Source organism: Dreissena polymorpha, chromosome 2 (genome assembly GCF_020536995.1).
Source record: "Dreissena polymorpha isolate Duluth1 chromosome 2, UMN_Dpol_1.0, whole genome shotgun sequence".
Taxonomy (NCBI): Eukaryota; Metazoa; Mollusca; class Bivalvia; order Myida; family Dreissenidae; genus Dreissena; species Dreissena polymorpha.
In genome coordinates this window covers 5,788,673-5,813,707 of record NC_068356.1, presented here as the reverse complement: position 1 = coordinate 5,813,707, position 25,035 = coordinate 5,788,673, and the positions used below count along the sequence as shown (strand labels likewise).

General features: G+C 34.9%; 1 protein-coding gene across 2 annotated transcripts in view; it reads right to left on the bottom strand.

Annotated features, from left to right (window-relative positions):
• Nucleotides 1-25,035, bottom strand: part of LOC127865679 (uncharacterized) — a 459,001-nt gene that overhangs the window by 390,863 nt on the left and 43,103 nt on the right. For both annotated transcript variants that reach the window (XR_008042730.1, XM_052405603.1), the window contains exon 4: nucleotides 1,409-1,666. Coding sequence is in view for 1 of the 2 variants with exons in the window: in XM_052405603.1 (XP_052261563.1) it covers nucleotides 1,409-1,666 (258 nt within the window). In the remaining variant the exon portion in view is untranslated. The remainder of the gene's footprint in view (nucleotides 1-1,408; nucleotides 1,667-25,035) is intronic.

The window sequence follows — 25,035 nt, the reverse complement described above, 5'->3', positions numbered from 1 at the left end:
TGGCCATGGCTATCGATTCCAGTTCGCACACGTGTTATACATGCAGATACGCATCTTTGAAATATTCGCGGACAAGCGGACCACCTACTCCCCCCCCCCCCTTCAAATTTCTCATTGATTCTGGACGAATTGAGAGATCGACCTCCGGGGCTTAAAAAAAGCCGGAACTTTCGGGAAAAAAAAGGAACACTTTTAGCCATGCAAGCAGGAACTTGGATCATAATATTCACTGTTTTCATGTTCTTTGTCTACCCCCTTCAAAGGAAAACACACCCCAATGCTGTTTGATCGTGGTTTTCACAAAAATTAATGAACAGAGTCCTAATTTTATTGTTCATTTAAAGCCTTATTATATCCATTAGCATGGGAAGCATATGAAATTGGCAAATCTTCATAACACGGATGCTACTTTATGACAGTGTTGTAATAACATACTTTCATGTAAAAGATTTTATTGATATTGCAACTTTAAGTGAAAACTTCAATATAATTTCTGATGTTCCATATAAAAAATCTCTATTTGGAAAATATATTTTTGCTTTATACCAATTAATACTATAAAAGTTAACTTAATTATAAAACAACAACAAAATCACAAAAGGAAAATCAGAGCTTTCAGGTGAAATTTAATTATGTAATATAATAATGCAGAGTTATAGACACTGATTAGGTATAATGCATTTGCTATAAACACATTTATCTTCTGCATAACAACTCATCACAACCGAATCATCATACATTATTTAACTGCCAGGGGAAAGGTTATATAACTTCCAACTGCATAACTGCTTCATATTTTAAACATCACCTAGATATAATGATACAGTTCATCACCATGAGGCTTGAATTACAAATGCTTCTCACAGGTTCATCCAAAGTCGGGCAAATAGCTTTTTTCATACACAAATCATTTCAATCATAAATGCTATAAATACTAAAATACATTTTTTTTTCAATCAATTATTAGTCAGTTTATTTAATTTTTGCTAGTTTCAACACATATGGTTTAAAAATAAATATGTATTACATCAGTACATTAGGAACTTGCAAATATACTTAATAAAAGCAATTTGTACAGTGAAGCATATGTAGTATATGTCATTCCCTTAATTTTTTCATTTTTTTTTGTTAATGTTCAATTTGTTTAATGTTTGGCTTTTCCTTTTGAATTAAATATAAATCTACTCACAGCTTACATCACACATTCATGCTGTATTTATACAACCTTTAAATGTCAAACAGTCAATACAACAAGTGAATGTCATAGGGTCAAAAGTAACATAAAGCATTTGAGTACTTATACATGAATAATGATTACTAATTTTACAATTTTAGTTTGAAAACATTTATTGTTGGCATTAAAATAGTCAATAATCACGTTATTTAGCAAGTAAGATGTGTTCTTTACCTGATCGTGACATCCCCAACGCCAGGCATTTCTGCAGACGGCAGTACTGACATCGATTTCGTGTCAAAATCGTGATATCGCAGTTCTTATTGTAGAAGCACTTCTTCCTGGCAGGGTCTCCAACATCTTGCAGCGCGCGCCGAAAGAACCCCTTGCAGCCCTCGCAGGCTAGCACCCCGTAGTGGATGCCCGATGACTTGTCTCCACACACCAGGCACTTCAGATTGTTGTTCATAGGGCTCGTCTTGGGCGTGGGAACTGAAATCAGAAATAAATGCCTCTGGAACATTAAGGTAACAATGCCATTGGCACTAGGTTGCTCACCTGAGACTTTGTTCTGTCAGCACTTTTTTGTGATGGTTCAAAAACCATAGTTTAAATTGGCCGTGGATCCTTACAAAATTATGATCTCAACAACTTGATTTTCATGAAAACCATGAAACATAATGATCCTAACATAAAGAGTACACTTCAAATCAAAGGAGGATAAAATGCAGTATACTGATTTTTGATAAAAAAAAGGTCTATTCATTGCCTTCATCACAACTAACAGCGCAGCTAATTTGATTTTATTTAATAAATAATTGGTCCTTCGTGACCTAGTGTATGTTTAAATCATATAGCATATTAGAGTTACAAAAAAAAGACAAATATTACAAATGTTGTATGGCACATTTCCACTTTTGCTTTGTGTATGTAAGATCTATCTGACGTTTGTTAACGTAGCCCCCATCCCTGACTGATTTCTGGGTATTAATAATGATGTGACCTGCATAAATAGTCAACATAACATGCAAGTGGATAAACACACAATGACATTAATCAGATCTACTTCTGTCTATCTTTGATAATTGATTGATTAGGCTGTTTTCAACAAAATTTAAACAAAATAATGCAGCAGTCAGTTAACCATGTCAAACATTTTATAGGTCAGCTGGTTTACTTTGTACACATCCATATGACAGGAACTAATAACTGCCCAACTTTGATCAAAATAGGGAAAGAAAGGCCGTAGAAAAGAATTGAGTCATGTTCTGAGAAAACTGGGCTTAATGCATGTGGGTAAAGTGTCATCCCAGATTAGCCTGTGCAGTCCACACAGGCTAATCAGGGATGACACTTTCCGCCTAAACTTGATTTTTGGTAAGGGGGGACTTCCTTGAAACTAAAAATACCATAAAAGCGAAAAGTGTCGTCCCTGATTAGCCTGTGCGGACTGCACAGGCTAATCAAGGACAACACTTTACGCACATGCATTAAACCCGGTTTTCTCAGAATGTGGCTCAATTCATGACCCATATCTTAACATCCCTATGTGACCAGGGTGGTAATCAAACCCGTGATCCTCAGACTTGAAGTCCAAGACTCTACCAACTGAGCCATTCCACCTTCACTTTTATCATTTAGTCTTACAAATACTGTATAGGGCAACAGGAAACAAAATGATGAGAAAACATTTAACAAACTTCAAAACTACATTAAAGAAAAACAAAGTATTTTTATAAAAAACAAGAGATATTTGTGTTTGTCAGAAACACAATGCCCCCTACTGCGCCGCTTTGATACATGTTTTTTTTACCTTTGACCTTGAAGGATGACCTTGACCTTTCACCACTCAAAATGTGCAGCTCCATGAGATACACATAAATGCCAAATATCAAGTTGCTACAAATTATGAGCATTTTTCGAAACCTAAAAGCAAAGTGTGACGGAAGGACAGACAGACAGACGGACGGACGGTCCGATCACTATATTCCCATTCTTCGGGGGCATAAAAACTGCCCATGGATGAAACACCAACTGATGCACAATTTGTTAAATTTGTAAGCCATTGGTTAGATCGCATCACGGATTAAAAAAAAAAATCCGACCAGGGAAACAACGAAAAACAAATAATAATGTATCTGTTGTAAACAAAATACCACATAAACCACAAAAGTCTAAATGTAGAGCAACTGCAAAAAGTGGTAATTACATGTGAACTTAATACAGTAGTTCCATAAAATATCACTCACAACATGCATGTTTATGATGATATATAATTATGTTAAGAGTTTGGAAAAAAACAAGCTATTTTGGGACATGCAAGTCAAGTTTGACTGGCTGGCTGATCTAGGACTTGATAATGTGCTTCAAAGCATGATATTCTGACAAAATGTTTTGTGAGTTTAAATGCTTGTTTCCGTTTACAGGATATTAAATATAACTTGATTTACACAATTCTACAAATGAATAAACAAATGACTTACATTCATTGATTTACTTGTGAATCAACAACATAACAACAAAATATGTTTACAGAACATATTCGGAAAACAATATATAAAGATTATTCTGTCAGAAAAGAAACACTTTTATTAATTAAAATTGTAATAAACAAATCTGAAAACCAGAAAGGGCTACATTTTTGGGAACAATTCTCTAGTAAGCATTTTAGTACAGTAAACTCTCTGTAAACCGGATGGTCTGGGGACCGGCCTGATCGTCCTGTTTTCAGAGAGTTCCGGTTTACCAAGAGTAGGCATATTGCCGAAATATACATAGTATGCATTGTGTACAAAATCATATAAGAATAAAACAAACCATATACATTTACATGTACCATGAGATACCTGTATTCATGTAAGGTTTATGTTTAAAGTATACTTTAAAAAATGTGTTTTTATTCCATTAAAAGCAAAAAACATTCCATACCGACTTGTTTTGATTTATCCCAAAGTGAGCGTGGTGCTTTATACATGTACGTACATGTACATGCGTACGTGACATTTGTCATATAAGCAATTTAGTGGTCATCTAGTTGGCTATAAATAGATCTGAATTAATTAAATTTAAGCGTTTTAAACATGGCTATAAGATCCTTTAAACTACCCGAGAAGATCACAAGAAATTGATCGTCGCAATGGCATGCATTAATTTTGTAATTAAATTGTTTATCATAAACTTAATAAAATAATCGCGTCAATCACTTTTTGGTATTACCACACGTCTATAATAGACATTCACAGTTTGTTTTACATTATTTAATTGGACTTCAATTTTCAGCGAGGTAACAACTTGACACCTTTATGGTATTTTAATCCGATTATCGATAAATACGCAAGCAGAATGTGTGACACTGCACGCGCCGTGCTGACTAGATATTGTAATTTACACGCCTCGAGCATCTTGAGAATTTGGACTGTCCAATGTACTCAATGTATTTTACATTGAAAATGACGAAATTCAAGGAGATATCCATTCGGTTTCCGGTTTTGAGAGAGTTCGGTTTATTCAACATTTTTTAACAAAGAAATAAAAGGTGAAAATACGGGACTGGCACGATCATTCGGAATCGGGAGATTTCCGGTATTCAGAGAGTCCGGTATTGGCAGAGTCTACTGTACAAATAGAATATTTGTGGAAAAAGTAAATTTAATGGAAACCTCAATATTATTGCATTAATCAATGTGTTGTAAAAAATTAAGAACTATAAATAATTAATTAAACTAAAAACTAAACATCTGTGCAAAAACGGTGCTGTAAAAATGCTTCACAAATAATGATTGAACTCTTATAATGGTTCATGATCAATTCATGAACTAAAACAAATTGTCATCAAACTTCTTGGTACAATTCATAATTTGTTATGAATGCGTAGTTCATTAACTATTAACTGCGTATGAATGTTTTGCAGGTGATCCAAGCATACTGTGACTGGCACATATTGACAAATGTGACATTTGAACATATAGGCATGAACTCTCCTTACTGTCAAGCATATTATTTACAATTCCCAGCGGGCAACACATTATTCTGGAAACAAAACATAAAACATTATCCTACTTTTATGACCCACTTTCTGTCTGATGTTTCTGTCTGAACCGAAGTTTTTCATTTGTAGCTATTTCTAGTATATATAATCATTTTTTATGTCGCACAATTTGTGTTGACATGTTTAATTGGGCAAAGATTCTATGTCACATATGCTTTTTACAGAAAGGTATGAAGACTTAGAACAAATGGCCATCAAACGGCGATTTTCAATAATATTTTAATAAGCTAAAAACTTATTTACATAATGGTATTATAATTCAATTATGTTTAACAGAATGGAAAGTTTAATCAGTATTTGACGGCATTGAAACTCAGACTCAGCTACAGTAAGTTCATAGTTATAACAGGCCATGCTTTGTTGCACTGGCAAAAACTATTTAGTGTGTACATTAGACCATTAATCCAGAAGGCACCTGGGTCAACCCACAGTTACCTGCACCAGATTTTAGTAAACTGTGAGGCCTGGGTCATGCCAACAATAACTACACCTTGCCCTGCTTAATTAATTGCTATTTATTGACTGATGTGACTTTCCCCTGACCCTGATACCTTCATTCCAGAGCCAATTTACTGCCGCCTGACCTAGCTTTGAACCAGTTAGGTTAGTTATGGCATAACAAGGCACCTTGAACAAAGTAACTTTAATACACTTAAAACTCATTGGTACCCTTCACTGAAGGTGTTGGTGAGAAGGGCATGAAGGGGGAACTAAACAGGAGCATATGATTCCCTACTTATTGTATTTTTATAATAATTAAAAAAAAAATATAAATTATTTTACAAAATAATTCTTAAACATGATAATTAAATCTTATTCATGCAAAAAGGAATAAAAGTGCCGGATTGGAAAACTTAAAACAACATCTAAATTAATATTCATGACTCGTTGAAGTTCTTTCATAAATAGGAAATAACATTTAAGACAATAATATTTTTATACTCGCAAATACTGTACAAAAGTATTTGGACAAAAGATAGTAAACATTTCTAAATGTTTTTCTTAGAAGATTATTTTAAATTCTGTAGCCCGGACATTTCCTTTTCTTGCATGCATACAAATTGTATAAAACTTATAAAACAACATCAAATAAGAAAGAAAAGAAAATGTTAAAGATCAAAGACTAATAAACGTTTGATCTGTTCATAGACACAATCCCATGCAAGACACAATCAACTGTATTATACAAAAAAGTTGGCTGGCTAAACATGGATCCTCATCAATCAGTTATATTATAGTGAGTTTAAAAACATCAGCTAAATTACATTCTATTTTTGGTCGAGTAATATTATTTATCATTAATCACATCTAGGAGATTGGTATCATATAATCAGAAAGTTTATTTAATAAGTATAAAAGCATTTCTTAATTTTTTTTGTCTTCTTAAAAAGTTCTTGGTCAGAAAATGTGAATGGTTACCAATCCTTTTTTTAAAGAAAATACAACAGGATCTGTTTATGTAACAAGTAGCTTTGATGTTTTGTTGATCACATGAAATCTTTTGACTCAAGAGAGCAGAAATACCATATTTTTGGGGGTATAAGACGCAACTTTTTCCAGACAAAAAATACATGTGTTGTTTACCCGTCTTGTGTATGTACAAAATCAATTAGTCCAAAGTCAGACTGTCAAATTTTTTAGTCAAAATTGCATAAATCCTTAAGTGACAAACATGACCCGTAATTTGTTTCGCTGTTTTCATTACAAAATATGTATTTTACTCAGAGCCAGTTACACACTACTAATAAATCATATCTGAGTGCTTTAGAACTGAACAGTACTTAGCGTAAATAAAATAACGCACTAACAAAAGTTGTTGTCTGCTAAATTTATTTTTCGAGCTAACCTGGCGAATTTGTAACAATGTAAAACAAACAATAACAAAAGACAACAAACAGACACAATATCAATGACAAGAGGCCCCAAAGGGCCCTGGGTCGCTCACCTGAGAGACTTAGATGGAAAGAAACAAAGATTAAAACTCTTCAGCTCAGGTGAGATAAAAATTATATTTGGGAATATTTCATGATGGTTTATGTGCGTCGTATACGCCGGAGCGTCTTTTGTGTGGGAAAAAATAAAAAAATGTTAAAATTCGGGGATGCATCTTACATTCCGGTGCTGTATTTAATCCAAAAAATATGGTACATTTAGCCAAGATGATCACGTTAAAATAATCAAAGGACCATTATTATACAAAAAAAAAGTTAATTATCTGAACATCAAACTTGGCTTAAATGTTAAACTTATAACTACCTAAATTCATTGAGTTTAGTAAAAACTATTGTACTACTAAACAAATAACAAGCATGATCTATCAAATAATCAGCCAGCATATCTTTTGCAAATCATGACATTAGAACCATTCATCACCTTCAATGTATTTCCTTAGACTTACTATTTCTTTATTATATTTACCTTTAAAGTGTAACAACACTTTAGCCAAGTCTAGGTTATGATATTTTATAACATATCTATTTATACACCACCATATCCTGACTTGTAGATTGAATTTGTCATGAACTGAAAAAAGACTAATACTCTTTATATCTGGCACCAGTAACCTTTAACCAACATGCAGACAGAGAGAGATGGATTGATAGGCTAAAGTACAAAACAGTAGCTCAAAAGTACACCAGTCAGCATTGATTTAATAGTTGTAAAATACTTGTACTGAAATAATGGATATTTATTGAACATGGAAACAGCTTTCAAAAGTTTTTTTTACGGAACTAACATAAACACTGGTTTGAGTTTTTAAAATCAGATTCAGCATATGGCATGTTGCAATTTACGTTTTATGCATGCTACTTATAGCATGTTTGCCTTTGCCAACTAGTTACATCACAGTGCCATTACAATGTTCAACATACTAAATTCTCCAAATTGTTCATAAAAATCTAGAATTCTTTAAGCCAGTATTTTATTTCATGCATGAACTTTATAATGTGAACACAATATAACCAAGCTACCGGGATTGATAAATAAACTAAAGTCACATCTGTTTACAAAAAAAATAAATACTGTCAACAGTTCAGTATGCTAACAGGATAGTCAAACAAGATACCTACTCTTGCCTCCATGCAATCTCCAATTTAATGAACAAGCCATGCACTGTCAGGAAAAAACAGGCTTGATGGATGTGGGGGCTTGATGGATGTGCGGGCTTGATGGACATGCAGAGTTGATGGATGTGAGGGCTTGATGGATGTGAGGGCTTGATGGATGTGAAGGCTTGATGGATGTCAGGGCTTGATGGATGTGCTGGCTTGATGGACATGCAGAGTTGATGGATGTGAGGGCTTGATGGATGTGAGGGCTTGATGGATGTGCAGGCTTGATGGATGTGCGGGCTTGATTGATGTGCAGGCTTGATGGATGTGCAGGCATGAGATGGATGTGTGGGCTTGATGGATGTGGGGGCTTGAGGGATGTGCGGGCTTGATGGATGTGGGGGCTTGATGGATGTGGGGGCATGAGGGATGTGCGGGCTTGATGGATGTGTGGGCTTGTGCGGGCTTGATTGATGTGGGGGCTTGATGGATGTGCGGGCTTGATTGATGTGGGGGTTTGCTGGATGTGCGGGCTTGATGGATGAGCAGGCTTGATGGATGTGCGGGCTTGATGGATGTGGGGGCTTGATGGATGAGCGGGCTTGATTGATATGTGGGCTTGATGGCTTTGGGGGCTTGATGGGTGTGGAGGCTTGATGGGTGTGGGGGCTTAATGGATGTGTGGGCTGATGGATGTGTGGGCTTGATGAATGTGTGGGCTTGATGGATGTGGGGGTTTGATGGATGTGGGGGCTTGATTGATGTGCGGGCTTGATGGATGTGGGGGCTTGATGGGTGTGAGGGCTTGATTAATATGCATGCTTGATGGATGTGCGGGCTTGATGGATGTTGGGGCTTGATTGCTGTGCGGGCTTGATGGGTACGGGGGCTTGATGGATGTGGGGGCTTGATGGATGTGCGGGCTTGATGGATGTGATTAAGGTAACATCCGAGAGTCCTTACAGCCCAATCAGGGACAAAAACTTTCTGCTTTGACTAGTGAAGACACAGGGCCAAAACACCAACTTTGGGGAAAGGGCCACAGCCTTTTTTTCGGGAAAAAAGACAAAAATTTCTGGATTTGGGGAATGAAAAATACTGAGGTTGTTTGAAAATTTAGAGAAAATTGCATGATTTTAAAGAAATTTCTGTAGGGGAAAGGGTCTTTTGGTTAAGGGGAAGAAAAAGAGGCCCCTTGCAAAGAAAGGTTTTTTGGCCCTGAGACTGGATTATTGTAAAGAAAAGACTACCTTTAAAAATTAATCTCCTATAAAGCATCTCACATCTTAGATTGGCGGACAGCAACATGCATTAAACCTGGTTTTCCTAGAGAGTGCTTATAGAACAAAACTGTCATACAGACACATTATTTGCCAATACAAATATTGCAAGCTGCCATGCATCACTGCTGAGAAATCTGCATTTCCTGTAAGCCAGCTTGCCAAGATGCCAGACATAAAACACTATCCAGAATTACCCATCCCAGCACTCCCACTGTTTACAGGTAAGATTGCGTCATACAGGCGTTGTAAGAATGTCATTCATTTTTCTTCCATCATTTACTATTTATTACATATTCAGGGCTGAGCATGAAATTGTTGCATGTGTAAACATAGGACTTTTTGGGGCCTAATTTTCAGAAACAAATTAATTCACAGTTGATTGAGGGTCTGTAAATGATATTTTACAATACAAAATAACTTCAGTATTTTGCACTTTTATATCTGGAACTTTAATCTTAGTAATACTATTCTAAAATCATTGGTAATCTGACATTAAAAACAAGAGATGTGTTTGTCAGAAACACAATGCCCCCTACTGCGCCGCTTTGAAGCCATATATTTGACCTTTGACCTTGAAGGATGACCTTGACCTTTCACCGCTCAAAATGTGCAGCTCCATGAGATACACATGCATGCCATTTGAATACCAAGTTGCTATCTTTAATATTGCAAAAGTAATGGGCAATGTTAAAGTTTTCGGACGGACGCACAGACTGACGGACAGTTCAACTGCTATATGCAACCCTACAGGGGGCATAAAAAGTGCTAGTTAATTGGTTGCAAACACACACAACAAGGCTACCCAGCATAAGGGAAGCACTTTATATGATGACATGTCAATCGATTTTATGGCAATATTTTCTAAAGTACATCAGATTATTTTCCCCTTAGAGTCTACATACACATGAAACAATAAATATGTTTTAAAACCATGTACTTTTTCACTGTGCTCTTTTCATTACTTTGTTACAATTTTTATGGATAATGGCAGTTGGAACCAATATAATTTTTTTTAGCAGCTAACTACTTTTAGGCCTATATACTTCAACTAACTGCTTAATATGAGTGTGTTGCCTCTAGACAATACTTGTAGATCCACAACTTTAGTGCGAGAGATGCCTCTAGACAATATATACTCTACATAAATGTGAGTGTGTTGTCTCTAGACAATATATACACTACTTAAATGTGAATGTGTTGCCTCTAAACCACAGATCCACATCTTAATGTGAGTGTGTTGCCTTTAGACAATATATACACTACTAATATGTGAGGGTGTTGCCTCTAGACCACAGATCCACATCTTAAATGTGAGGGTGTTGCCTCTAGACCACAGATCCACTACTTTAATGTTTAAGTGTGTTGCCTCTAGAACACTAAAAATCCACTACTTTAATGTTTAAGTGTGTTGCCTCTAGAACACAGATCCACTACTTTAATGTTGGTGTGTTGTCTCTAGACCACAGGTCCACTACTTAAATGTGATTGTGTTGCCTCTAGACAATAGACACACAACATAAATGTGAGGGTGTTGCCTTTAGACCACAGAACCAATTCATAAATCATTATTAAAGCAGCAGCTGTTTTAAATATTTAAAAACTAAAATTATTGCAAGATTAATGAGCCACTATCTAAAACAAACAGTTTCTGCAATGTCAAATATTTGCATATAAAGAGGCACTAATTGGTTTTTAATTTGCCATTAGTCTACAATAGAAAGTGCTGTTTTGTTGCCTGCATGACCAAACATCACAATTTTCTCATTATGGTACATGGCAGTAATGAATGCTTGATAATGAAGTTATGCAGTTAGAATAACGTGCCAAAACTGTTATGTCCTTGTTCCAATTTGCAACATTCAAAACCTGTGTATAATTGATGAATAATTTTACAAGTTATTAATCTAGTTCAAAAAGAGAATAATGTATGTGATTTTCATGTACAGACTGTGAATGACTGTGTTATCGATAGAAAACAGATTGAAGTAATGTTTTATTCTAATACTTAGAATTTGCTGCATATCTATTTATGTAGTTTTCTTTTAAACTTTTTTCAAACTGTGGCTTAAAGAAACATATACAAGTTTCAAGATTAATTCCCATGTCAAGGTACTAATACTTTTGTTTTAATATTTTATGATAACACATTCCCTATTGAAGATTTCCCCACACATTTTTATATAATTTTGTTTAGATTGAACCATAGTTCATCTGCAATCAAGCTCTATAACTTGAATGTTAGTAAATATTATATTGAAAACACTTTTATGCTTAATTTTGATGCATTTGTAAGCAAAACTGGAACAACATCACTAATAATCACAACTGTATTCAAAACGGCACCATTATCCACAATCCAAAGGACCATACCCAAAATGGTGAAAAAAACACACACTGACATGATATTATATTCATAAACAATTTGTCCAAAGTTATTTTGGACATACAGTAATCAACTAAAAAAATGATGAAATGCAATTTTAGGCCATTTTGTTATAAAAGGCCTTATTTTGACTGGAACCTCTGTAAACAGCAGCAATAATGCAGTTTTATGCCATAAGATTAATATCTAGCAGACAGGAAAGTGGATTACCAAGGATTGGTTTGACATCCAATACAATGATTGAAAGCATTCCGACCCCTTCAATTCTTATCATGAGTAAATACAGGAAGTTAGTGAGGGAAACTTTCAAATAGGTCAATTGAAAATGATTGATAGACAATCCATGTTCTGACTTTGTTTTTTTATAAATTCTCGTGGCTAATTAAAGAACCCAATACATAAAAGAATGAACCTGTGACGGACATTATACTTTCAAGATGGAAAGTCATGTGATTGATTCAATATGGAATTTTAAAAGAGCAAGTGACTGTCAATGTCAATGTGGAATGTCATAGCAGCATGTGATTGACTGACCAAACGTCTATATAGAATGCCAAAGCAGCCTTTGATTTGATTGCATTTCATAATGCCAATATGGAATGTCATGGCAGCATGTGCTTGACTAAAATAATGACAAGCTGAAAAGCAATAGCAGCATGTGACTGACTGACATAATGTATATCATAGCAGCATGTGATTGACTGACACAATGACAATATGTAATGCCAGAGCAGCATGTAATTGACTGACATAATGGCAAAATGACTTGAGATGTCATAAAGCAGTGATTTTTTCATTCAAAATCGGGTCAGGTAACCCGCCCCATTCCCAGTGGAAAAAAGTATATATTTTTACGAAATGGGCGCTTAAAATTCCCAATGAAAGGTTTAAAAAAAAAACTGTTATGACTGTTATAATGTCAATATGACTAATGAGATGTCATAAAGCTGTTGTTTTATTTCATTCAAAACAGGTCCAGTCATCCGCCCCATTCCCAATGGAAAAAGTATATGTTTTTCCCAAATGGGAGCTTAAAATTCCCAATGGAAGGTTTCCAGAAAAAAAGATCTCAATATTTTGTTAATCTCCCATCAATATAAGTTCAACCTTAGTAAATACAATACTGAAAACACTTGTAATCTCAATTTTGAAGCATTTGTTTTAGCAAAACAACAACAACACTACTTTCCCAATTTTAGTCAAAAAGCTGCAAAGTTTCCCAATCCAAAGGACCCGGCCGCAATCCCAAAATGGTGAAAAAAGAACACTGTAAAGTCAAGATGATTAGCATAACAGCAAGTTACACCAACTAATATAATGGCCTGTAGTGCCTGTCAGAAAAAAACTGACATCACAAAAATACCAGCCTAGGAATGAAATATTGAAAACAAAAATCTGTGTGATGAGATGACATTCCAGCAGTGAGGGTGCAACTGACTGTAATACAGCAAGGTCTTGGACCAAATGAGGCTGACTGTAATAATGCCAGCGGAAATCAGACGCTCCAGTCCTGATCAGGAAGCCAAGGCCTGATTTCCTGTAGTCAACACACAGCAGCTAAAGCAATCAGGCCACCATGAAGAAAATAGAAATCTGTCTTGGAAAATTGATTTCACTGGAAGCTAGCTATATTAATGAGCATCTGTGAAGAGGCTGATTCCAGTAAATTTGGTATTGTCTTGGTTATTTAATGTAAGAAATCTCTAGAATATAACAATTTTAGTCACCGGGAACTGCAATCTACTAAAATTGTCTTAGAACTATATGTTGAGGAATCTTTTTTCTTGCTTGACCTAACCAAGTTATATGTATTTGAAAAAGTCTTAGGGCACAATGATCAAAACAGCAAGCAATTTATATAATATTATTATATAGAAACAAAATCAGTCACTCATGAAAATGGTATAAATCAAAATCAAAGGAAAATGTCACCGATTTCAACATTCTCCAGTACATCAATGAATTAGTGGAGCACTTAAAAAAGCTTTTTCAAAGTTGTATATATTACCTACATTTATTTGAAAGTTGCACAATCATGTATAAGGAATTTACTTTGAAGAAAGTTTTTTTGTACTTTTTTATTGGCACATCTTTTTCAAAATGTAAAAATGATCACAAGAATGTGCCTTATGTTGGTAAGGCTTTCCATCACCTCACATAGGTTATAAACAATCATATTTTGTTATGTATGCCTGCCCCGGGGAAACATATTCACGAACTTCATGAATTTTTCATGAAATTATTGATGAATCAATTCATGAACAAGATATTCATGAAAAACAAAATTGTGGTTCATGAACTTTAAACATTCATGAACTTATTGATGAACAAATTCATGAACTTTTAAACAAAACGGCTCATGAACTTCGTGAAAATATTCATATTTCAATTCATTAACAATATATTCATGAAAAAAAAACAAAATTTATGTTTCATGAACTTTTAGATTTCATATACTTATTCATGAACAAATTCATGAACTCTGAAACAAAATGTTCATGAACTTTATGAATTTGTTCATGAACAGGTTTCACACAGATACATATAGAACAGTTAGAAGACAAGTTGAGAAATATTTTAACAGGACAAACAATGTAAATATGATAATAACAGAAAAATATAATTTTATTCCCAGTTTAATACTTTCATAACATTGTATGATTTGAGGATCTTTATTTACAAGACGAGGACGAAGAATAACACAACAAAGTTATGTACTAAAGCTTATTTAGCACAGTCATTAATATCTACAGGAGCGATATTCCTGGCAAACTGAGAGAACTTAAAGATAAAATTCAACATTGTAATAAAATCATTTGAATTGCTGACACTTCATCGGCATGTTGGCGAACAGTTAATGAGTATGAAATGATTGGTTATGCTTCTAACTCTGTTGATGACAAAAACATTCATAAAGCAGAGGAAAGAGTGATACAATGTAGCAAAAATTGGGAAACATAAGTGAACACAGTGCCAAAGAAGTTGAAATGGAACCAATGGCTGATCAGTTTAGCCAGTAATTTATTAAATTCTTACATTTCCAAATAACATAAACCATGTGGCTTCATTCAGCTTGCTTCCGTTTCAACTTCCTGTGCACACAACATTTTTCCTTTGTAAAAACAGCAATGACCATGTCCAACCATGGTCTGTCTTTTGTCACCATTGCCAACCATGGTTGACCATGGTCACCATTGCCGACCATGGTCCATTTTTGCCTGTGACTATGTCCAACCATGGTCTGTCTTTCGTCACCATTGCCAACCATGGTTGACCATGGTCACCATTGCCGACCATGGTCCATGTTTTTTGTGACCATGGTAAACCATGTTCCTGATCATGTTCCACCACGGTTTTTGATGGCTGACAATCAAATACCATGGTCAACCATCAAAAACCATGGTGACCATGATCTACCATGGTCATCGTTTTGCCTGGGTTGATTGCTGACTTCTTGAACTGCATTGATATACAAAATCCTTTCAGAGAGCAAGCCATGTGCACCTTCTGTTTGTAACATATATCTCTTTCAGTGCTGGAACCGAATTTTGAAGGCCTTTGCAAACAGTTTGGATCCAGATGAGACGCCACAGAACATGGCGTCTCATCAGGATCCAAACTGTTTGCTATTCTGATAGTAATCTTTGAAAAAAATCGAAGAAAATGCTAATTTTAGAAATTCAGCAGACAACATTTTAGCAGACGACGAGTTTCCCATCATGCAAAGGGTTAAATACACTGTAAGGTTACTCACACTGGCCCCATAACCATTTGTGAGACAGGCCTTGTTGTACAAGCACATGCACAATCCATTCCACTCTCCATGGTGAGAAGTTGCTAAGCTATGATACTGACATGTTTGACATGTTGACAGTATCAGTTCTTATTTTAGGACAAAAGATTTCATCATAAATATATACTTGAAGGAAACTGTGGAAGATATAAAATGTGTTTATCTGGGGCAATATGATTAATGGCCATGATTTTTGTTACATAAACATGTTCAAAATTGGCAAAACCTAATTAACACAAACACCTCTTATAATTAATAAAAATAAATGGAAATCCTACCAGTCAAAATATTATAATAATGGGAAATATAGAAAAAAAACAGGTACTGTACAGAATATCGATGCATACCATCCACATGACCTTGATGCCTGTTGTGATACAAGTAATTGGCCTGAGGTGCATTTAACAAGAGACTGGCAAAGGCTCTTGGTTGCTCACTCTAGACCCTGAACAACTGACCTGTTTTTATCATCTTCTGCCATGTTTCGAAAACCATTTTAAAAACGCTGCCAAGATATATTTAGAAAATTTATGCTGAGCAAGTTTTATGATAAATTTCAGCAAAAATGTGGCCTCTGAGTAGTTGCTAGTTTTTTAGTTATTTTGACCCACTGACCTTCTTTCTTACATCATGTTATTATTTTTTAAATCAAGCGATATATCATCGGAACAAATATTCACAATTATTTTTCTTAAATTTTAATCCCAGTTATAAACTTGGCCATTATGTCATTGGGACAAATGTTCAGACCAAGATACATGAAGATTGGCCAATAAATGAGGCCTTCTGGACTGTGACCAAGATACATGAAGATTGGACAATAAATGAGGCCTTCTAGAAAGTGACCAAGATACATGAAGATTGGCCAATAAATGAGGCCTTCTGGACAGTGACCAAGATACATGAAGATTGGCCAATAAATGAGGCCTTCTGGACAGTGACCAAGATACATGAAGATTGGCCAATAAATGAGGCCTTCTGGACAGTGACCAAGATACATGAAGATTGGCCAATAAATGAGGCCTTCTGGACTCACAAGCTTCAGAGTTTATTTAGCCTTAAGTGACCTATATATATAGACTTGACCCCATCTGACCAGGTAGAAAACTTTGCCATATTTGTTAAAATATAGTGACATTTTTTGGTTGAGAGAGATATTTTAAGAAATTACAAAGAAAAATTATAAACCTTTTGAGAATAGGAATGGGGTTAAATTTACTACCCATATTCCCGAAAAATAATAATGTGTTAATATGATAAAAATTGATAATGCACAACATACAAAGGGCAAACAAAGATTGATTATAAAAGCAAACCAGAGCATGTTGTATATTGGTAACCTAAAAAGAAAAAGAAGACTGCAAAAACACAGCAAATAACGATTTTGACCATGCTTTACCCTACAATTACTCAAGGACCAAGAAATCTGATAAATTATTTTGCAATAGATTTCTGTGCCAGGTCGTGACAAGCTTAAAGGAGACAACAGTCACCGCCAAGCACAATTATCAGGTCAACTAACCAAAATAAGATCTGTTATTTAGCTTCCAGGAGGTAATAAAACAAGGTCAAACCAGTGACACTGGCGGTCACATTACACTAAATATAGAACAACAAAGAGATTGATAAGTTTGGCTTCTATTTTTCACTTGATAACTGCATGTCAAACAAGATATAAATCGAAAAGGTAATTAACAGTCATAATAAATCTACATAGACTTGTGAAATCGCAAAAATACACATGCAATAAGGGCTAAATTGAGATTGTTTGTTTTGAGTGTTCACCTTTATGCAATGTCAAGTACATAGCAGACTTCACTTGTGAGACAAAAAGCTGTAACTGTTTGCGGTTAAGATTTTGTAGGTGGATAGGTATTTTAGGAGTGGCAAATTAATTATTCATGTTCAGTCATAGTTAAATTTAGAACCACCTCATGCATAGTTCCCTATTTGGGCAAACCTGACAACAAGACATGTTTGACGCACATGATTTCATGTTACAAAACACAGGCATTGGTTTTCTTTCACAACTAAAGCTGTTATCTCAATAAATTGTTTCAACATGAAAGGAATGTTGTCAGAATGTAAAATATGTTTTGCGATAACAAAATGCATTTAACAACATAATTTATTATTTAGCAAGTTAACAAAAAAGACATCAGCAGCAGGATATATATGAACTTTGTCAAAAAAAAGGTCATCATAATATTTATACATAAAGAATCAGAGATTGATAGCACACTAATTGTCTCCTCCCCATTAGGGTCAATGCTGGATAGCCCATTTAAAAGACAATGTAGAGGTCAAAGTTAAAGTTTGTAGATTATAATTGGTAGATGGTGAATGTTCAAACGTAAAGAAAAAAATTACATTTAAGTATGAAACAATTGTAGCACAAAAAACTGAATAATGTTCTGATATGCGTGTCTCAGTTTTATGAGAGTAATTATTTGATTTACAGTCACTGTTTCTGATATTGAATAATCATTTAAGTATTGGAACAAGCTGTAATATCCCCGGGGAAACAGGTTCATGAACTTCATGAATTTATTCATGAAATTATCAATGAAACAATTTATGAACAAGATATTCATGAAAAGCAAAATTTGTGTTTCACAAACTTTTAGAATTCATGAACTTATTCATGAACAAATTTATGAACTCTGAAACAAAAAGGTTAATGAACTTTGTGAAAATATTCATGAATTGAACAAGATATTAATGAAAAGCATAATTTATGTTTCATGAACTTTAAGATTTCATGAACTTATTCATGATCAAATTCATGAACCCTGAAACAAAATGTTCATGAACTTTCTGATTTTGTTCATGAACAGGTTCCACAAAGATGAATGTAGAACTGTTAAAAGACAACTTGAGAAATAGTTTAACAAGACAAACAATGATAATATGATAATAACATAAAAATATTATTTAATTGCTAGTTTAAAATTTTCATAAACATTGTATGATTTGAGGATCTTCATTTAAAAGACGAAGATGAAGAATACCACAACAAAGTTATTTACTAAAGCTTATTTAACACAGTCATTAAAATCTACAGCAGTGATATTCCTGGTAAACTAAAAGATAAAATTCAACATTGTAATAAAATCATTAGAATAGAATTGCTGACACTTCATCAACATGTTGGCGAACAGATAATGAGTATGAAATGATTGGTTATGTTTCTGATTCTTTTGATGACAAAAACACTCATAAAGCAGAGGAAAGAGTGATACAATGTAGCAAAAATTAGGAAACATATTATGAACACAGTGCCAAAGAAGTTGAAAGTGGAACCAATGACTGATCAGTTTAGCCGGTAATTTATTAAGACTCACATTTCCAAATAACATAAACCATGTGGCTTCATTCAGCTTGCTTTTGTTTCAACTTCCTGTGCACACAATATTCTTCCTTTGTAAAAACAGCAATATTTTGTTCATGAACCAGTTCATGAAGTGTATTAAGTTTATGAATAAATTCATGAAACAGTTTCAAGTTCATGAACTTGGAGTTCATGAATACTTGTGTTATCAATGAAAAATGTGTCCATTCTTGAACTGGTTCATGATTAGTTCATGATATAAGTTCATGAATACATTTATGAAGTTCACAAACCTGTGTCAAGTTCACGAACTTGGAGTTAATTAATATTTACGTGTTATTCATGAATATTTTGTCCATTTCATAAACTTTATGAATTTATTCATGATCTTCATGAATTTACTTCATGAACTTCATTAACCAGTTCATGAATAAATTCATAAAGTTCATGAACCTGTTTCCTCGGGGAGCAAAGACCAATTATTAGGACAATAGAGCCAGTGAAATTGTTGAAATATGAAAGTGTTAATTGAATCAAGATCTTTAATGTTCAGATGTTTGATACTTCTTTTTCTCTTTGAAAAGTTTTATGTTTCAAAACTGAAATTGAAATTTTTAGTATTCAAGATGTCCACAAGTTCTATTGCGCAACATTGAACCTCAGAAAATTTAACTGCTTTCGCAGTATCTTACACAAAATATGTCTGCATTCTTTACGGAAGTCTTAATAATTCCTTGCTATTAAAACTGATAATAGTTCAATTGAACAGCATTTAAATGTCTCATACATATCCTCTATTATATTGAGCAAATAACAGCTGAAAACCAGGACAAACGTCAGTCATTTGCATTTATAGCTTTATAAAATAGGCCAGATTTCTGTGTCATCAAGATTACGTGGGCATAATGTAAATATAGCTCATTATTATCATGAGTGATTTTCTAATTAAATTCACATACAGGAACTGGGTGAAAGAATTTTTCTATAGGTCCAAAATGTTACATTTCTGTGTATCTTTAGTCTTACCTGCATTATAAGCTTTAATAATACCAACAGATGCATGTATTATTAATCAATTTTAGAATAATGGGTATCAAAAACAGTAAGATACTGGTCACTATCCTTTCCAATGCAATCATGAATACTTATTTAATACTAAGCAAAATCAATCAAATTTTTTTGCAAGTAAATGTATTAATTTTATCGATCAGCAACCCGTTGAATGATGTGCCATTCGACCCATTTTGGTGCAGTTTTTATCTTTGTATGGCCTATGAGTAGTTTTGCAACTGCCCTTTTTTTCTTTTCTGTTGATAAGATTGTCAGTACAAGGTGCAAACCATGGGTGCACATTTTTACACATTGGCGTCATCTGCAAACTGATAAGCTTGCAATCACACAAACAATTGTGGTTGTAAACATTTATGGGTCAATTGAGACACCAATAATCATTTAAGATGTTAAGTTGCAAACAATTAATGATTCGGAGTCCTGATGCCCAAGAATGAACAACTTTACTAAATGTAGTTCAACACAATCAACAACAAAATATGGCCAAACTCTTTAATTTTTTTTGAAACCAAAATGAACTTAAATAATGCATTTTCATCAACTTTATTAGAGAATCCGAAAAGTATGGTAGGAGCTGCCCGGTCCACTTATGAGGCCACAAAACCTTGTGTGACTTTAAAGCTGAAAGCTCGATCAGCTCCTCTGACCAGACTAAGTGGTTACAATGTGCAGGCTGGTATGGGGCAACCATTGGTCACATATGTCATAAGACCCACTTTCAAATACTGCAGCTTAAATCATATATCATAGTGACCATCATCATAGCAATGAAAACAAGGGCTGTTTGTAAAACATGCATGCCCCCCATATGGGCTGTCCGTTGTAGTGGCAGCCATTGTGTGAATACGTTTTTTGTCACTGTGACCTTGACCTTTGACCTAGTGACCTGAAAATCAATAGGGGTCATCTGCGAGTCATGATCAATGTACCTATGAAGTGTCATGATCCTAGGCAAAAGCGTTCTTGAGTTATCATCCGGAAACAATTTTACTGATTTTGGACCACCGTGACCTTGACCTTTGACCTAGTGACCTGAAAATCAATATGGGTCATCTGCGAGTCATAATCAATGTACCTATGAAGTTTCAGGATCCTAGGCGTAAGCGTTCTCGAGTTATCATCCGGAAACCATTAAACTATTTCGGGTTACCATGACCTTGACCTTTGACCTAGTGACCTCAAAATCAATAGGGCTCATCTGCGAGTCATGATCAATCTACCAATGAAGTTTCATGATCTTAGGCGTATGCGTTCTTGTGTTATCATCCGAAAACCATTTTACTATTTCTGGTCAACGTGACCTTGACCTTTGACCTAATGACCTCAAAATCAAAAGGGGTCATCTGCGAGTCATGATCAATCTACCTATGAAGTTTCATGATCCTAGGAATATGTGTTCTTGAGTTATCATACGAAAATCATTTTACTATTTAGGGTCACCGTGACCTTGACCTTTGACCTAGTGACCTCAAAATCTATAGGGGTCATCTGCGAGTCATGATCAATCTACCTATGAAGTTTCATGATCCTAGGCGTATGCGTTCTTGAGTTATCATCCAAAAAACATTTTACTATTTTGGGTCACCGTGACCTTGACCTTTGACTTAGTGACCTCAAAATCAATAGGGGTCATCTGCGAGTCATGATCTATCTAACGATGGAGTTTCATGATCCTAGGCGTATGCGTTCTTGAGTTATCATCCGAAAACCATTTTACTATTTCGGGTCACCGTGACCTTGACCTTTGACCTAGTGACCTCAAAATCAATAGGGGTCATCTGCGAGTCATGATCAATCTACTTATGAAGTTTCATGATCCTAGGCGTATGCGTTCTTGAGTTATCATTCGGAAACAATTTTACTATTTCGGGTCACTGTGACCTTGACCTTTGACCTAGTGACCTCAAAATCAATAGGGGTCATCTGCGAGTCATGATCTATCTAATGATGAAGTTTCATGATCCTAGGCGTATGCGTTCTTGAGTTATCATCCGGAAACCATTTTACTATTTCGGGTCACCGTGACCTTGACCTAGTGACCTCAAAATGAATAGGGGTCATCTGCGAGTCATGATCTATCTAATGATGAAGTTTCATGATCCTAGGCGTATGCGTTCTTGAGTTATCATCCGGAAACCATTTTACTATTCCGGGTCACCGTGACCTTGACCTTTGACCTAGTGACCTCAAAATCAATAGGGGTCATCTGCGAGTCATGATCAATCTACCTATGAAGTTTCATGATCCTAGGCCCAAGCGTTCTTGAGTTATCATCCGGAAACCACCTGGTGGACCGACCGACATGTGCAAAGCAATATACCCCCTCTTCTTCGAAGGGGGGCATAATAAATTATAATGTTGCACAGGCAGTGTGCGTAAAATTAGTCACATAAACAATCTTATGTGACTTATTTAAGGACGCAAGCCATAAATACCAGCAATTAGTTGAAAAAGTTTAGGTTTATCACTCTGTAATAAAATTTCAAGCCAGTGGCATAAACGTGACTTCATTTTTATGTCAACAAAGCAGCCATACAGATCGAAAGCAGGTGTTCACATCATTAACCCCGTTTATCCTTTATTGTAAACAATATAAAAAGAAAGAGTTTTTTAAGTTAAGAATTTCATGATAATGTTCAATATTGAATTACAATTTAACTTTTTTTTTAATTTAACCAACAGCCAATACAGATATGAATGTTACATTCCTAATGGACACTAGCTTTATTTACCATTTATAAGAACGATGCAAAGCATGGACTGGATTTGAATTGAAGCCAATCGGTTTGCCAAATGTCACTTTCAACCACGATCTCTTTTATGACAGCAATCTCTGCATCGACACATTTTTTTTTGATGTTCATGATTGTCACATAACTAGGCAAATTGATACCTCTTATTTAATAGCACACACAGTAGGGTTAAGAACTAGTTTATAACAATAACATTCAGGTGAGCAGTTATTTTCATTAACACTTACTACATATTTAAGAACATTGGAAATGAGAACATTTAAATTTTGCATAATTGGAACACAAACAAAACCACCACATGGACTTTTCAGCTGTGCTGACAGCAGACAAGTCATGTAAACCAATAGCTGATGCAATGTAGCGTAGCAGATACTGAAAGTTCACTGGGTTTAAATAACTTTGCTATCAGGACGACTAAACAAGGAAAATTGGCACATGATACGACTCAACAAACCCGATCAAACTCATGAGAACATGGCCTAGTTTAGACTGGTACATGTATGTAACCAGTAACAAAGTGATAAATATTCGATTAGCCTGACCTATCCCTGGTACTAATCTTGTCTATAGATAAATCTCCTGAAATAGGAAGTTATGCATTATAGAAACAAATATAGTTTGCTGAAAATAGAATTTACAAAGAAATAGAATGCCAGTTTTGGCTAGCATTTTCTAGACAAAAGTTCAGTGGAGCTTCATGGCAAACTTTTGAATACTTGAACTTTGGTTGGAAACTGAAAATCACAGCAGTCAATAATTCTGGCTTAATATTTCAGTTTATTATTATTTTTATTGAAAGACTGCTTGGTCAAAATAATAGATTTAACTCGAATTATCACTGAAAGGTTTTTACAACTTTTTTATTAAGATTGGGCTATAAATGTGGCCTCCTGTGGGTTCACAAACATTGATGACCAACAATCAATAACATACAAAAAGCAATCAGAAAAGCTGAGAGTGACACTAGGCTGTGCTCAGGTCACAGCTAACAAAATACCGTTAAATTTTAAAATGATAGACAAGCTATAACTTCCCTATCAAGATTGCCAAATAACAAAAAATGAAAAGTTATAAAACTAGGACCCCCCCCCCCTGGGAATGTGTAGGGGATGATTAGCTGATGAGTTAATGATATGGCGACACTTTGTGACTCACTTAGGTGGCAACTTGTGAACAATGTGCATGCATGTGACCTAATCAAGGTCACCGCTCAGACTGTTGTGACAGCAGGAAACTGCATACTTTTCCGCAGGGTTTCAAGATAGACTTAAAAGTACAAATTAGGCCAAACAATAATTCACATACATTGGATTTCTTAGTTTGTGAGTATCACCAATATAGAATAACTATTATTTTATATGACAAAGTTTAACAAATTATGAATTCCCCTCCCAACCCCATTTGGGACCAGTGTCTCACAATATTTGTTTACAGATGTGGGTACCGTATACGTGCGCTTATAAGACGCCCTCGCTTATAAGACGCACCCCGACTTCGGACTTTATAATGGGTGGATTTGAGACTGACCCGCGTGTAAGACGCGGTCAAATTTTGCCGTATTCATCGGCCGGAAAATGGCCGAAAAATGGCAGAATGTTAAAGAAAATCATCAATTAGTAAAACATTGAGAATTATTCAAACTCGCGCTGCATACAATTAGTCATTCACGCAAGTCTGAAAAATAAAACAATCAAACAACAAAGTAAATAATATTTGTTTATTTTATGATATATTAGTGGGTTTTAATTTATTTTCAAATATTATTCATGCAATAAAAATAATTATCAAATTGACAAAATGTCTAACAATTGCGTATTAATCATTTGCCTTAACAATTGCAAACAATTGCAAACATATTACGTTTGTAATATCAATGCACAAGCAAAATTGATCGTGTCAGACATCTTAATTGTATTGTTTGACAGGTATTGAAATCTAATAGGCAGATATTTTGAAAGCGTTTAGTTTTATTACCTAGATTATGCAAATTTTACGCCCATTGTCTATTAACAATAGGTAACGCCTACTTTCATAAAATTAGCCAATCACGTGATAGTGATAGACTCCGAAGCGCAGATCAAAATCACGTGTCAAGAAGAAAGCCATATGGGGATAATTGCATGCGGTCGCTCTTTGCTCCCGTCCT